General features: G+C 41.8%; 1 protein-coding gene across 1 annotated transcript in view; it reads right to left on the bottom strand.

Moving 5' to 3' along the window:
• Positions 1–11,928: 11,928 nt before the first annotated feature.
• Positions 11,929–17,567, bottom strand: part of HIBADH (3-hydroxyisobutyrate dehydrogenase) — a 76,575-nt gene continuing 70,936 nt past the window's right edge. Inside the window, exons 7-8 of the mRNA XM_083405155.1 lie at positions 15,144–15,300; positions 11,929–12,815 (exon numbers count right to left, since the gene is read on the bottom strand). Of these exons, the coding sequence (XP_083261281.1) occupies positions 12,657–12,815; positions 15,144–15,300 (316 nt within the window). The 3' untranslated portion in view covers positions 11,929–12,656. The remainder of the gene's footprint in view (positions 12,816–15,143; positions 15,301–17,567) is intronic.

Below are 17,567 nucleotides of genomic sequence, written 5' to 3'. Positions count from 1 at the left end.
TATTTCCCCAGGAGAGCCTAGCTCACTCGCAGCATATGGCTTCCAGCAGTTTATCCCGCTCAGGTGAGTGAAACAAGTTAACTTGGATTTCCATAAGGTCACTCAGATGTCTGCCGCTGTGCATGGCGAAAAATCTCCTGTGAGGTAAAACGTGCCCTTAACTCCCAGCCAAAGTTTTAGGTATCATTAAGTGCTTGTCTTGGGTATTGCACAAGACATAACCTCCTGCCAAGATCTCTATGATATATTCTCCACATAACAATAGTGCCTACTGGGGCTTGACTGGCTGTGCTATAAAGATGATGAAAACAAAGACCAAAATTCAATCATTTTGCGCTTTTCACCTAATACACAGCCATGAATAAAAAGGTCTGATTTTTCAAAGGCACTGCATAGATGCAAAGGCAAAGGTCTCCTCCTGGAATATAGGCTTTCTGGTCAAGGATATCCTGAAACAGAAGAGGGGAGGGTGACCACTTATGCCTCCCCTCAGAAACAAAAGGATATATATAGCCAATAATAAATAAATAAAATTTGGGTGCTGATTTGCATAAAATTTGCATATGGTGATTTACACGCTAGGTGCACATTTAGAAATAAATAGAAAAACAGCACATCTCACCCTAATGAGAATCTGGGGGTGGTTGTTCATAGACAACCAGAACCTTGAAAGTTGGAATAATGGTCAGTGTATAAATAAGCTGGACATGGGTGTCGCTGTGATCTAAACCACTGAGCCTCTTGGGCTTGCTGATCGGAAGGTCGGCAGTTCGAATCCGTGCGACAGGGTGAGCTCCCATTGCTCTGTCCCTGCTCCTGCCAACCTAGCAGTTCGAAAGCATGCCAGTGCAAGTAGATAAATAGGTATCGCTGTGGCAGGAAGGTAAACAGTATTTCCATGCCCTCTGGCTTCCTTCACAGTGTTCTTGCACCAGAAGTGGTTCAGTCATGCTGGCCACATGACTGGAAAGCTGTCTGTGGACAAACGCCGGCTCCCTCAGCCTGAAAGCGAGATGAGCACCACAACCCCATAGTCTCCTTTGATTGGCCTTAACCGTCCAGGGGTCCTTTACCTTTACCTTTATATAAGATATCAAATGTGGAGTTAGGCCTTACATACAGCTACTCAGGGTGTTTATTATTTTTTATAGAAAGTTTTACTGGATAGAAGAGTTCAAAAATGCTGGGAGGAAGAAAATTGTTTGGGTTTTGTTTGCACACCAGCAATCTGTTCTGATTTTACAGCTATGTTACAGAAATGCTGATCTATGATTACTAGACAAACACAGTTGGGGGCAGAGGAGGAGGAACTTGGGTTTTGTTTTTTCCTCCTTCTTAAGAGGTTTCTTCTGCCTCCCTATTTTTAACCTTCACACTTCATCAAACAGCAACTGATTTAGCTAGAAGCCTGTTTTAAATATACCTTAATTTCTATGGTCAACCTTTCTGATCTGGATTAGAGGCTGAAGGATGAGAGCAATGTCAATCAGCACAGCAAAAGGCTGAGAATTCCACTTTGAAGCTTGCTAGCCTGGTATCTAAACCATAGGACTACCAGGGAGATTCAACTGCTGTGAAATGTAAATGAATGAAGAAAGCAAGCTATTGAAAAGCCATTGACTACTAACTATAGAGCTGAGTGTGGGTCCTTTAAAATAATTTGTTATATGCAAAAATTATATGCTTTGAAAGTAAAATGTAACCCAAGCTGGGAGTAAGTACCGCTGAAATCAATGGGGCTTGCTCCCAAGTAGGCCTGTGTAGGATCAAAGTTTTGCTACCAGGAAACAAAATTAAAATTTAACTGCAACTTTCAAAACACAAAAGTTCCTGGAATAATGGCCTAACTTTCAATTTACCACACCAGGTTGCAAAGACAATTGTAAATGCTTACGGAAGTAGCTGAAAAGTCATCTGTTTTAAAATAAAAACACAGACGTACCAAAAAGTGGCAAACTTTCCTTCTGTCTATAACTTTAGTTGAAATCAATGGGCCATCCATATATGCAGTAGTAGGCTATCCCATACCATCCAGTCTGCTCTGTAAGAGCAGAAGGAGATGTCCCATCTAAGTGGAAATATGGTTCAATGTGGGGAGAAAAGGGCCTGTTCTGTAGCTGCCCCCAGAATATTACTTAGACATAGAGGGCAGGTTGCTCCACCTCCTCCTCCTCCGGTAACTAAATGTGTTTTTATTCCATCAGGCCTTTATTTTATGAGGCAATTTTTATTTTTATTTTTATTTTTAAAGCCTGGTTTTTCCTTGCAATTTCTGTGCATTGTTAAATTAAATTGTAATGTTTCATCTTGTGAGCTGCTCTAAACAAACGAATAAGCAAACCTGCCATTTCCACTTCAGAAATTTCCCCACTTTAAAGCAGCTTGCAAGATTTTCTGCCACCCCAAGGCAGAAAATCCAAACAACACCCCAACCCGATTCCAGGTGGTGAAATAATAACCTCGATTGACATCTTGATCTCCCCCTAATTGTAGGGCCAGACTTACACCAAGCTAGATTTTATTACCCCAGGGGAGGACCACAGCACTCTTTTAGCAACTTGTTTACCTTTCAATTAGCCATGACAACTGCATAGTAGATACAGTGACCTCAGCCACAGATTGCTGGTTTCTATTTCCCTCTCACCTTAGCTCAGGGCATTTTCACAGGGGAGGCTTAAACGGAAAATGTAAGATGCCCATGGGAAGCCAAGGTGCAATCTGATCCCTGCAAGCATCTTGCATAAATTAATTCAGTCTGCAATCTCCATCTCCAGAAAGGGTCTAAATTCCAAGTGCAGCCCTTGCTTTGGCCACTGATCAGTGGTGCCTGCAGATCCCAGTGCACAGTAACCTATTGGACTCCCTGCTGTGGGATGTAACATAAGCAGTCAAATGCAACATTACCTGTTTGCCTAGAGTGGACATGCAGGGGAATGTTGGTCCAGCCAGTTGAACTTCCTGTTACACCTGATCTGGAGCATCCTTCCTTTGCTTGTGACCAGGTAGGAGGGCATGACTGTGGGATGTGAAACTTATAGCAGTCAAGCACAACATTCCTACAGTGGACATGTTAAGGGATATTTTGTACCACTCAGGAGAAAACTTCCTGAACAGACTTTCACTGCATGTGACTCAAAGAGGGTGTGGCTTCTTCTGGGCAGAGGAGCAGACATTCCTCCATGTTGTCCTGTTCTTCTTTTTCTCCATTTTTGTGTTCCTAAGAGTTAGGAGAAGTGACTGCTGAGTAGCAGTCACTTGAGACTATTTCCTATATGGGATAGTTCACATAGTTATATGTTGTTCTGTAAAATATGTTGTTCTGTTGTTCTGCCTTCAGGGATCTTATTGTGAACTGGATGACTGTAAGTAAACTAGTTTTATGTTAACTTTAATCAGATGGTCGTGTCTATTCTTTAGGAGGGATATAAAAAGGGAAATCAGAAATCCTAAATAGTGAGGCTCAGACTGGCCAACAACTAGCTAACCGCTGTGTAATTTAAAAGGGGGGTTGTTTAACAACTCTGCTAAGTCATAGAACTTGCTGACGCAAATTAGGAAGGATAACATAAAATAATATATCCTCTCCTGCCTCCCTAAACATCCCCACGCAGACCCCACAAAAGGTCCAGTCACACAGCCACCTTCCTCTTTTGATGCCATTTCTTCTCTTGGACTGCACTATACCCACATGGGGTAAATCCACTCCTTCTACTTATTTGTAACTCTAAGCTAAAGCCTGCCTTCAGGGATCCAGCTGTGAACTGAATGTGAGCAAACTTCTTATTACTTTTAAAAGAAGACTGTTGTGTCTTTATTCTTTTAGGAGGGAATTAAAGGGCTCTTACCAGGAATAATAGAACTTAAGAGATTCTAACGAATCTGCAAATAGCTTCTTTGCTGTGTAACTCTGTGTAACTCCAATGTACTCTGCTGTGTGAATAAACTCACAAGCGTGAGTTAGGAAGGGTAATATTTAATCAATATTTCCTTCTCCTGCTACCCACAACATTCCCACACCTGCAAGCACCTGATCGCTGGTGCTTACAAGGAGCTGTCCATGGTGCTTTGAAGCCCCAACAGTTAGCTAAGAGTTGGGGCTGCAAAGCACCAGGAACAGCTCTCTTCAAGCCCCAACAAACAGCTGAATGTCACTGCTTGCCCGGAGCCCAATGCAGCACTTTGAAGTCTGAACTCTTAGCTGATGGTTGGAGTTTGAAAGCACCAAACACGCATTCATGTTACCTGAGGTCATTGTGATATTGAGTAACTGACAGGTGTGCAGCCCCGCCTACCTGGGCTGTGCAGGCCTTAGGAGATAAGTTTCTCACTCCAATCTAAAGGATCCAATCTCAAGGCCTAATTTTTGAAATTTTACGTTGTGTTCCTCACCATCACCACCTTCAATTTGTGCAGAATTAAGCCTGATCAAGAGTTCTGGAAAATCTTAAAGCTTGCTCAAGATTTTGTGCTATTTTCTTGGGTCCTAATATAGGTATATATAATATATAGCGCGGCAGGGTGCGCTCCCATTGTTCGGTCCCAGCGCCTGCCAACCTAGCAGTTCGAAAGCACTCTTGGGTGCAAGTAGATAAATAGGGACCGCTTACTAGCGGGAAGGTAAACGGCGTTTCCGTGTGCGGCTCTGGCTCGCCAGAGCAGCGATGTCACGCTGGCCACGTGACCCAGAAGTGTCTCCGGACAGCGCTGGCCCCCCGGCCTCTTGAGTGAGATGGGCGCACAACCCTAGAGTCTGTCAAGACTGGCCCGTACGGGCAGGGGTACCTTTACCTTTACCTTAATATAGGTATTGCTCAACTGTGGATTTTGAAGGTTTCCCTGCACCTTCTTCTGAGTTAACAGGACTACCACACACCACAAAGTATTGCCATTTCTCTATATGATATAGTCCTGGCATGTCCAACTCCCAAGAGACTGCGATCTACCCCCCGTATAAAAAACCTGGCAGGGAACTAACCATTGTTATTGGAGGGGACGGGAGCGTGCGTGGGGTGGGTGGATTGCCCAGAATTGTTGAGCTCCTTTTAGGAGGGAAGTGCCCAGAGTTGTCGAGTTTTTTGGGGGGAGGATTGCATAGGTTTTTTTAGCTCCCCCCCCCCCCCCGTAATTTTTTGTACACGATAAGGATCCTGCGATCTGTCAGGATCAGCTGGAGATCTACCGGTAGATCATGATCTACTGGTTGGACATCCCTGATTTCAAATGGAATAACATAAAAAAACAGCAAGTGGAGAGAGTTAAATTAAGGATGAGGAATACTGTTGGATGACAACTCCCATAATCCCTGACCACTCTCCATGGGAGCTGAAGCTCAACACCGTATGAAACACCGTCCCTTTCTTTTTAAAGAAAGTTGAATGGCATTTGGGCAGCCTTACTTCCCATGGTGTTTTTGTAGCATTACATCTGAACCTGAGCTCATAGTTTATCTCCCTCAGTGAAACCACAAGCTGTAAGCCTCCTTGGCTACAGCTCAGTCTGGAGCAAGATAAACCACACACCTTGATTCTGACATAAGTGAAACTATAGTTTGCCTAACAACAGGGTAGCAGGACAACTGCTAAGTTTGCTTGCTAAATCATGGCTTGGTTTAGGATTATGTCCTAGCTGAATTACTGAATGTACCTTCCCAACAGTGCTGATCTGTAACCCTAGACCTGTTTGTTCTCTTCCAATAAGACTTTAAAGCTGAGATATTTATCTGCCTGCATCTATATTGGAATTCTTTTTGATATGTCTTTATTGTTTTGTTGCTTCTTCTTTTTTTTGCCACCCTGGGCTCCTTTGGGAGGAGCAGTGGGATATAAGTTTATTTAATCAATATATAAAAATGAACAAACATGTTTGTGGCACATAATGGCTGACCACCAGAAAGCCAAAATCATAGCTATATCACTATCCTGTATTTTTATGAAGCAGGCATCTATTTTCCCATTCAACTAAATGGATGGCAAACAACTCTACTCTTAAAATGACTGCTTTAATGTGCACATAATTATCTCATTGCAATTTCAGGCTCATAGAAACAGGTTTTCTTAAACTTCCCACAAACAAATTTTTGTTGACGCTGGCTATGGTGAACTATACAGTTATACTATGCAAATTGGGGCTGATGAGCACTTAACTAATCTGTTTACAAATGAGCACAGCTGGGCAGGTCTCAGCGATTTTCTATCAAAGCAAAGTACCGGCCTTTATGGGCATCTGGTTGTTCCTGAATAGGTAGTTTAAACCTATACTCCCGTCTTCAAAGAAAGATCAAAGAGTTTATTACTTCTCAAAGAGTGCATTATTTCTACTTGGTACTTTCTTGTTTGCAAATTTGCATTATTAATAGCACAGGTGCCAATTTGCTTCTAGGCTGGCTTGCTTCTGGAACGAAGAGGTTCTTTGATAGAATCTGAATACATTTTATAAAACCACACAGCCTGTTCCATGACTCAGTTAAGGAGATTAACTCTTCCTGAAGTCAGTAGACCTCAAAAGTCGCTTAAATCATAGCATAGCATTTCGGGTACTAGCCTGGTCCACAGCCGAGTTAAACAACATGCACTCCACATAAGTAGAGATGAATGCAAGCTACAAAAAGGAGAATCTTGTAGGCAAGGTATTTGGAGGGCTAGCCTAAATGTGTGTATGAGTATCAAACCCAACCGTTCAGTTTAGAGTAGCATAACTAATACTCTTAACAACTGGTATGGTATCTCATATGCCACTCTCCCTTAGTGGACCACACAAGATCAGCTTCAAATAGGGACCACTTTTTGCTTTATTGATTTGCAATTAATATTGTGTTTATCACTGTTTTTATTTGTATTTTTCTTTTCTTTTTTTTGGTGTATCAATTAAAGAAGACAAAACAAATGGGAATGAACATGAGCATTTGAATAAAGTAAAGACAGTGCATGCTTTATGTTATGTAAGGGAAAGATGTGCCTGTTATCAGAGGTAGCTTTGCTCTAGTTTTTATATATGAGAATACTATGTGGGTATCAGTAGCAGACTTTGGATAGCTCAGCTGGTTATTGCGTGGTGTTCATAATGCCAAGGATGCTGGTTCAATCCCCGTATGGGGCAATTGCATATTATTCCTGCATTGCAGGGTTTGTGTGGATCAGATGATCCTCAAGGTCCCTTTCAACTCTACCATTCTATGAAATTTTAGCAGCCCCCAGTGTGACACCAAAATCTGGTGCCACCTTGTCTCTTGTGCGCCATTCTACACCATTCTGCAGTGTGGCGCCTAGTGCGGCTGAACCCTAAAACTGTTAGGATATTTCTGTTCCACCTTAAAAGCGAGCAGGATGCTTGTGTCACAGCCTGCGTATTTTCCTGTTTCACAGGATGTTTATGTTGTGTCTTTGCTTTCGTTTCTCTCTCTGCCGGAGACTCTGAAGCAGGCAGTCATGTTTTTTTTCTTTGTTCTGACCAACGCTGAATAAACTTGAAATTAATGCTCTCCTGACTGCATCTTTCGCTGTGCGTTATCTGCTGATAGAGCGTGCACGGCTCTGGAATGTGGGAAGTTATTTCTGGAGCTCGTGTCGCTAATTGTTGATACTGCGTGTCTACGGGAGATCGATGGATGTCCGGAGACGACATGGAGTCATGATGGACTTTGTCTCCCTGGCAGTATCCCAACACTGCCTCTGTGGGTATGGAGTTTTTTTAAAAAATGCTTCTGGAAACACCACCTGCTGGTGTCTAGCAGTGTCTTAAAATTAAGCTTACACAGAATAAGAAACACCTCTATCTTTCAATGCATGCAAAAGGCACACATACCTTCCAATATTTCTCCAATGAAAATAGGGACATCCTATTCAATAATAATTTGGACAGTGTTCTCGAAGCTACAAACATGAGTCTGACCAAACTGCGGGAGGCAGTGGAAGACAGGAGTGCCTGGCGTGCTCTGGTCCATGGGGTCACGAAGAGTCGGACACCACTAAACAACTAAACAACAACAACATTCAATAATAACAATAATTATAATTTTATTATTTGCACCCCACCCATCAGACTGTGTGGCCTCAGTCACTCTGGACAGCTTTCAACATATATAAAAACATAAAAAATAAACACAAAAATCTTCCCTATACAGGGCTGCCTTCAGATGTCTTCTAAATGGTTGTATAGTTACTCATCGCCTTGGCTCGTGGGCCGCATAACACACACCAAGTACATTTGTACACCCAAGCATTTAAATATCTAGGCTTTACAGGAATCATTAAAGAACAAAGGAAAGAGAGAGCAAGTTCTGAAAATATTGTGGTTTCTTTCCCCACTATTGCGGTGCATGTGGAGCACGTTTTTAATAAGCTTGAAAAGATGTTATGAAAATCGCCAATTCACGGTGTTAGTTAAAAGCAGATTGTAAATATATGTGTGCACGATGCCCATTAATTACGTGGAATTTATTTTGCTTGATGATATCCTAATCTATTTGTAAATTACTTTATAAAAAGGAGAAATTAAATCCTGCGTTTGCAGCAATGCATAAAGCGTTCCCATGCTCCCCCCCCCCCCCCGTTTTTTCTTTTGCTGGAGTCTCTCTTACAAGGCTTGGCAGACACACCACTGCCCCCTCCCATCGCTTGGGCTTACAGCAGATTGAATATCCACCATTACTCTTAGAGTCAGGGCAACATATTAAATATACACTTGTCAGCTCGGTTGTGTACATATGCAAAACAGTAAGATCTAAAAAGCTTAATTCAATCCAAGCTGGAAACCTAGCGCTACATTAGGTCATAAACAAAAGCGGGATGTTAGCAAGGCACCAGGCTCCTGGCAACCAGAGCGAAAGAATCAGGCACTGCTGCCAAAGCAAGAGCCTCCAGGGGCCTCTGGAGAGGCAAGACATTTTGGCATGGCCTTTATCGCACAGGCTTCTGTTTTAGTAGGAGGTAGCTTCTGTCTTTCCGACATCTAAACAAGCTCTGTCAATAGTCAAAGCTCTTTGCAGAGCTGTGAAGTTTCAAGTTTGGGTTGCTAGCCCTTCTATTGGTTTAGCGTACAAAAAGCAAAGGTGAGCAAAAGTGACGTCCATCACCATACATCCCACTTGCAACAAACAAAAATATTACTCTTCTCCCAGCAATGGCCACTGAATTGTGGGCAAGGACAAAAATAAAAAAAAAGAGTTTTATGGGGTGTATGTGTGTGTGCATCTATATTGGTAACTATAGCATGCTGCAGATAAGCTACCTTGTGACTTTTGGACCTACAGTGAAAGCAGGACGTAAATTTATTAAACTGCTTTGAGGTTTTATTACAATCAAGTGGGAAAGAATGGTTTAATAAATTTAAATAAGTCTGGAAGCTACCCAGAGTGGCTGGAGCAACCCAAAACAGATGGGCGGGGTACAAATAATAAAATTATTACTGTATTATTATTATTATTTCAGATAGCTGATCCAGATATTCCACCCTCCATGGTAAATGGCATGAAATACATTGTATGGAATATTGTATGTAGAAGTGTATTTCAATTTAAGTTCGTTTAGCCTCGAACACAGCCACAATCTATCATACCCAAACAGTTCTCCAGTTGATCCAACTTTTAAGAATGAAAATGCACAATACTAGTGCAACAAACTGGTTGCAGCACGCAGTGAGTGTTTCGGTTTAGTGTTCCAGCAACTGCATTCAGTTCCCCTCCCTAACAACCATGTCAGTTTCATGTGTCCGCTGAGCATACTCAAGGCTGTATGGACATGTTTGTGTACACAAAAATTTACATGATCTTTGTGTTGCTAATTTTTTTAAAAATAGGGAGTTTTGATCAGACAATTTGCACCTACATGCAGAGGTTATATCCAATTGGGTACACAGAGGGAGGAGAACCTATTGCTGCCATTGTGACCCGCCCTCCACACATACCTATGCAGAGGGGAGTGGAAAATGGAATCTGCAAAGGGCTGCTCTACCCTCAAAAAGTACTGTAGAACCATTTCTATTTGCTGCTAAATAACATGCTGTGATTCAGCAGTTGGTGACCTTTATCTGTTGTGCGATCAGATAAATTTTGCAAATGCTATGGGATCTGCCACATAAAATGAAAGATCATGTATACTCATTTATTTCCAACTCAAGGGTAAAGCCTGGTGACTAATAGACTATATAGTTACCACACTAACAGCCTTGTCTTCCTGGGAACTTGGCTCAGCAAACCTCAACATTTAACAAGCAGACATAACTAATTACCTCCGACCCCTAAGGAGAAGGAAGACTCTAGGTCACGGTTAAGGAGAATGAGGAACAGCAGCCCCAGTCTTCTCTTTATCTCTATCTACAAAGGGGTTCCATTCAAAATTTGTTTGCAAAAATATGCAGATTTTAACCTGTGGTATTAAATTAAATACCATTGACTCAAGAAATTGTAGAGGCCAATCCCCCCCCCCCCGCCGCCATCAATGACTCATAACTATTTTCACAAATCATTATGTAAATCACACAGGAATATTTGAATCTGTGTTTATATTTTCTTTAAAAAGGAAAGTGTGCCTTCATTAGGATTTGTCAACACTGTCAGAGAAATACCCAGATTTTACTGAGTGATGGCTATTTAAGTAGCTGTTAGTAGGTTTAAAAATAAAAATATATATATCAAGCCTATTTTATGCAGGACTCGTGATTTGAACATGTCGGTTTCTTAACTCATTTTCCAACCTGACTTCCATTAGCAGATAACCATTTATGTGTCTGTGCCATCAACTCAACAAAGTTTCTTCAGGACTTCCCACTGTAGTCTACATCATGGTCCATAAACATACACACACTTCTAATTTTTCTGAGTGCTATCAGCTGTTGTGCAACAGGACAGTTTGTAGGTTAGGGAAACACACTGTATTTCCTCCTGTGTTTCTTTTTAAGCTGCTCCCATGCCATATATCCACAAACTGCTTTTATAAAAAAAAAACAAACCAGGAGATTTCAACAGTGGGAGATGCTGGAGAAGAAAAGCAGAAGTAAAAAATAATGTGCGAATGAGTACTTCGTAATAGCAAATGTTTGTGCTACAGTTATCATTCCACAAAGCTCTCCTGCCATTAATGAGAGAACTATGAAATGTGTTCTGTGATGTCCTCCTAGGTACAGCTGTTGGAAGGCCCCTTCCCCAAACACTTGATTTATTTAAACAGCAAAATTTCAACATCTGTATCCAAAATTTTCTTTCTGTGGGACTTTCCTCCACATCACATCTTGGGGCTTGAGATGTAAAGACTGGGAGAAAGCCCCGATGAACTCAATAAAGCCCCTTTCTGAGTAGACATGTATTGGATTGCAATGTGAATGCGTTGATGGAAACAAAGAAAAAAACTGACCTTATTCAAAACAACTAATGGGAATATACTTGCACTATACTTACATACAATTGTCCCTATTCAATGGTGCTGCATCATCCAGGATAAGCATGTATTAGGGATTCCTACACACACAATGGCCCATAGCTTACTGAAACCAATAGTAAATCTTTACTTGGTCCCCACCATTAAGCAGAGATGGGTATACTTAAAGAGCACAGCAAAATTACACAATGATTGTTAGGTCTTATGCATGGGTAGTTTTTCTCCTACCCATCCCGGGCCAAAAGCGGTGGAAATTGCCAGCTCTCATTAACAATTTACTTCTCCTCATGAATAGGTTCAGAGGGTTCCTTCGTGTGCAAAATAAAAAGTATACTCACATGCTACATTTATTATGTAGAAAGACTAACAGGTCTTATTGCTCTGGACTGTAGTCCTCAATGTTAATACATATGGACTGCAGTGAAAAACGAGGGAAACTTTAAAGAATATAGTCGTCTATAGAGTTTTACACAGATTTTATACAAATACATATATTTGTACACCCAGAGTCCTATAATTATGGCAGGAAAACAAATGTAATCACACACAAAAAAACACATTTAGTGATCATTCACTATCTTGGTTTTTATTTGCCTTCGAAGGCATGGGGTTTATTTATTTAGATTTATAATAATGCAGGATATACCTAAAGCAAATGTGTAACAGTGAGGTTAGTAGACATGAACCTTTCGAAAATATGTGAAAAGGGTAAAAATATATATATAAAAAATCAGATTAGCAAAGATTAATCACACACAGTGTTATTTTAACTATGTCTACCATTTAAAACCGTATAAGCAGCAGCCTCTCAATAAACTCGCAAACCTCTTCTAATATAACTTTCCACCAGCATTTATAATTAGGCCAAAGCGAGATGTAAAAAATATCAGGAAAATTCTTCATGGGAATAATTTTTTTTTAAAAGATGAAATGGTTTGTTACTTAGATAGGAAGCTCAGAATCAGTCCCTTAAATCACAGTTACATTTGCACAGTTTAGAACCAGGCTAAAGTCATTTTGTATACAAGGATACTGAATTTTATTTAAACCTGATTACAGGTCTTTAATTAAGTCAGTTATGTACCGTAAAGCTAAAGCACACACCAAAACCCTTTCTCTTTATAATATTTCAAAATAAATCCTGGCATCTGCTGTAGCCCAGCAAATTAGAGGTGGGTGAGATCATGATTCATGACCTTCGATTAAACCCATGTATTTGATGAGTAATCAGCAAGAAGGCTCCAAAGACAGTTTGGTTGTTAACAGTGTCCGTTGTCCAAAGAGATTTCACAAGGTCTCCTCTTCACGTAGGAACTGGAACACAGACGAGAAGTCTTTCTGGGAATAGCCCTTGGCACACATGACCCTGTAGACTTGATGGGCTAGAGAGCCCAGAAGGACTGGCGTCTTGGTGTTGGTAGCGGAAACCTGGGCCAAGCCAAGATCCTGAAAAACAAAACAGAATTGGGAGAAGCAAAAACAGAAAGAAAGTAAAACAAGAATTAAAATCTGATTGTCGTTTTTATTATACAGCTTATACAGTGGTACCTCGGGTTACGAATGCTTCAACTTACGTTTTCTCGGGTTACGAACGATTGTAACCCAGAAGTAAGTTGTTCAAGCTCTCGGAGGCCTTGCCGCTGCCTGGAGGCAAACCCGGACATCGGCGGGGCCTACGGAGCTCTCCGAGGCCTCCGCAAATGCAGGGAACCAGGCCCCAACGTCCACGGTGCCTAGAGCGGCTCTGTGAATGCCGGGAGCCAAGCCCTGACGTCCACGATGCCTGCAGGGCTCCGTGAATTACGGGAGCCAAGCCCCAACGTCCACAGGGGCCTGTAGAGGCTCCGCAACTGGGCTCCAGCCGCAGGAGCTCTCTGAGGCCTCCACGAATGCCAGGAGCCAAGCTGATTGTGATTGTGGAAGAGGACCCTGAACCGCCTGCAAACAGTGAGTGCACGTAAGAAAAATGTTTTTTCCCCCCATCTAAAATACTGTCTTATTTATTTTATAGTATAGTACATTGATTATTGCCTTCATTTTATGGATCAATGGTCTTGTGAAACAGTAAAATTCATGTTAAATTGCTGTTTTAGGGGGTGTTTTTCATCGTCTGGAACGGATCAATCCACTTTCCATTACTTTCAATGGGAAAGTCCGCTTCAGGTTAAGAACACTTCAGGTTAAGAACAGACTTCCGGAACCAATTAAGTACTTAACCTGAGGTACCACTGTACACAGAATCTGGCTTGTCAGAACAACCAGCTGTGTTCAGAAACCAAACATTCTTCTGGGAAGGAGTGTGGTAGGGGGGAATCCTGCTTAGCGCTGGGTTTGGGTGCACATGAAAACTCCCCGCAGAAGGCTCTCTTGCACACCTGGAGCCAGTGGCATAGCATGGATTGCCAGCACGGAGGCACCGGTGAGTGGGAGAGAAACGGACAGAATACACATTCGCATTCAACTGCCTAGTAGTGGCATCCGTGTCACACAGGTGATCACAACCACAGATATAAGAAAAGGAAGAGCAGTTCCGTCATGTGGAGAGGTCACTTCCTGGTTCGCATGGAGAAACTGTTTACGACGGAGCCCAGTGACAGAAGCATGCAACCGTATTGAGGCAACGTCGGGTGTTGAAATTTTGCGCACAGACCCCAAATGAAAGTTGGAAAAAAACTATTGTACTTGGAACAGCAACGGAAGGAGGAAAAAAGAACAAACAACTGGGGGGTGGGGAGTAGTCAGCTTTTAAATTTGTATTAATTTGTACTAATCTGGTGATAATTTGTTTAAAATCCTGGAAAAATCAATAAAATATAAAGAAAGAAATTTTGTGCCCCCTAACAATTTTGCACCTGGGGCAACCACCCCGTGGCCTCCCCATGCTATGCTACTGTCTGGAGCAAGCAGGATCGTCTTCTCTTCGCATCAGCTGGTGCAGGTATGGGTACCAGTCATGACTGGTAGAAGGCACTTCTAGCCACTGAGGCCAGCTAGGCCTCTGGTGAAAAAGCTGGATCCAGAAGCTCCCTGAGACTGCGTCTCTTCAGGTGGACTGTAACCCCATGCAAGGTGGGCGATGGGTCCGTTTCTTGGACATGGGAACCACTCACCCACAGTGCCTCCAGGAGTCCAGCTCAGCTTATTTTCCTTCATCCATCCAAGAACCAGCCTATGTTTTATAACACACATTTTTATGCATTACATCTTAATTGGTTGGTTTAATGTGTTTTTCCATGTGACATTAGCTTTCCCAAGCCCTTAGGATTTAGATTAGGGGTTAGCAAACTTTTACTGCAGGGAGTCGGTGCACTGTGTGTCAGACCTTGGGGGCAGGGGCGGACTATATTTTGAAAAATATATATGAACGAATTCCTATGCCCCACAAATGACCCAGAGATGCATTTTAAATAAAAGCACGCATTCTACTCATGTAAAAACACCAGGCAGGCCCCACAAATAACCCAGAGATGCATTTTAAATAAAAGGACACATTCTACTCATGTAAAAACACGCTGATTCCCGGACCATCCGCGGTCCGGATCCGGCCCCCAGGCCTTAGTTTGCCTACCCATGATTTAGATGGACGCTGCTTTGAACTGATTTTGTCTTTTTCTGTGAAATGCAGGAAAATCTTTACACAATAATACGATGTGCTGCTAAAAGTCATGAGCAGGAGAAGGTACTGAAAGAAAACATTTATTCTGTCCAGCAAGAAGGACAAGTAACTTTTCTATATGAGCACATTAATGTTGTTGTTTTTTTCTATATACGTACCTTGGCCATGAGGGTCGTTCCAAAGCCACCTTGATAATTGTTAGCAGAAGGGACGCCATCCATTACTCCTGGCACTGGGTTGTAAGTATCGCTTGACCAACAACGGCCTGAGCTCATATTTAGGATTTTGGCCAGCAGCTTTGGGTCAAGCCCTAACCTGTCAAAGGTCAAAAGAAGAGAAGTGTTCGTGTCAAAATGCACATGTTATGGGTGACTTATTTTTATATGCGAGGCCCGTGTTGTCATTTCTCTACCTTTATTCCAAGACTTGAAAAATGATCTGGAGCACTGATATGAAGAGAGGGGAGACCCTTCCTTAAATTAAAGGTCATCAATCGTCCATACACTTTTTGCATGCAAATTGTGAGGTGAAAGTAGGAATAATAATAAAAAAAACAGGCCCTTCAGAGCCAGAGGCTCCCTAGAAGATAATATTATATCCTTAAAATTCAAGCGATATTCTTGGAAATGAGGTGAACCATCAACTGCCAAGTTAGAAGCATGGCTGGTATACACACTGCTGTATCAGTAATAAGACTAAGAACTTCTCCTTATTATTACCTTTCTTTTTATAAAATCTTTATTCCACTCTCTTGCTCAAGAGGCAAGTCTACACAACACTGTGACATATGCTCTCTATCTATTCAGAGACATGCATTATAGTTCTGGGTCAATTGCTGAGAAGGTTACTGATCCTGATAAAACAAAGCTTGTCCAAGCAGAAACATCATTTGTTCTATCGCCATCACTGAGTTGAAAGAACAAACCACTATGCAGTGGAGGGTAGTCTTTAAAACATAGTGGAAAATATTTTAATACTGCACGCTGGTTGGTTTTTGTTTTTTAAAAAAAATAAAATCTGGTATGTTCCTGTGGTTGTTGCCGTCAAGCTGCAAAGTGTGATTTTATAGCAGTTATACTAGCAGGTATAATCAGAAACAAAAGCTGTTAAAAGTTAGTTTCACATAAATGCTAGGTATGTAAAAAGGAGAGACTTACAGAGATTTTGTTAACAAGAGAAAGAAAAGCAATGGTTCTAGGAAAGCAAAACATCCACACTTTGTAGTTTTAAAACTAGAAGTTAAGTTAATAAGAGAAAGAGGAACAGAACTTTTTATAACATTAACCCCCTGAAAATGAAAACCTCTCAGGAGTTACTGCTTTTGTTAACAGCATTTATCAAGGACTCTTGTTTGAAAACTATACTAGGCAAAAAAAACCAGAATCGTTTTCCGTGGTACAACAAACAGTGAAAGCAATCAGCTATTCTTGTCTGCAGTATGCCATTTAAGAAACACTAAAGCTCAAGTACTAAAGCAATTCAGTCCCCATTCATCCACACAACACATAATGTATTTCTTTGCATTATAAATCTACAGGCTCTGATGCAATTTTCCAAAATCCTTCTAGAAATTCAATATTTATATATTTTAAATAATTTATCACAGTGGTCCTGATTAACAGTCGTCCTCATATTACAGTCAAACTTCGGTTCTCGAACAGCTCCATTTTCAAACGTTTCGGCTCCCTAACACCGAAAGCCCGGAAGTAAATGCTCTGGTTTTCAAACGTTTTTCAAACCCAAACTTCTGATGCAGCTTCCGCTTGAGTGCTAGAAGCTCTTGCACCCAACTGGAAGCCACGCCTCAGTTGTCGAACGATTACGTTCGACAACCGAGGTTTGACTGCATTAGGATTTTACATCACTCTTCCTTACAGAAATAATCGAGGTGGTATACAAAATGTTAAAAAATATATAGAAGTAACCCCCCCCCCCCCAAGAAGACAACCCCAGCCACCTAAAATTGGCAAAAGCAGTGGAATAAAAGCAGCAGTAAAAAATAATAATCATAAAAGCTCCTTCAGATAGTACAAAGTCTGGGAGGAAGAAAAGGCTATCCCTTGGTGCTGAAAAGGCACCAGGCGAGGCCTCCAGGGGAGAGAATTTCATAGATGAGTTTCCACAACAGACCCTCTTCACAGTTGCCATCCACCTTACCTCACATCATATACTGGGGTTAATCAGAGAAAGGTTTCTGAAGATGACTTCAGTGCACAGGGAGCAGAAATTCCTTCTCCTATCTCAAAACCACGTACAGCTTTAAAAGGTAAGTGACAGCCCTCTGAATCGCGCTTGGAAACAGACCGTTAGCCAGCAACCCTCTGTCAGCACAAGCAAGATGTCCTGACGTTCAGCCCCTGCAGTGGTGGACTCTGGGCTCCCAAATTTCAGCGGTGACCTGTGCGACACTAAAATTCCTCCCCACCCGCCTCTTGTGCTCTGTTCTACAGCATTATTTTGACGTATTTGGCATGGCAGCACCCGGTGCGGCCACAATGGTTGTGCTACTCTTAAAACCACCCCTGGCGCCGCTAAACTAACCTCCAGTCTAAAGACTGATCCTCAATCACGTGAAGGGTACC

The sequence above is a fragment of the Podarcis tiliguerta genome (genome assembly GCF_965153285.1).
Source record: "Podarcis tiliguerta genome assembly, chromosome: 12".
Taxonomy (NCBI): Eukaryota; Metazoa; Chordata; class Lepidosauria; order Squamata; family Lacertidae; genus Podarcis; species Podarcis tiliguerta.
The sequence above is the reverse complement of the archived record's forward strand: the minus strand, read 5'-3'. Positions and strand labels throughout refer to the sequence as shown.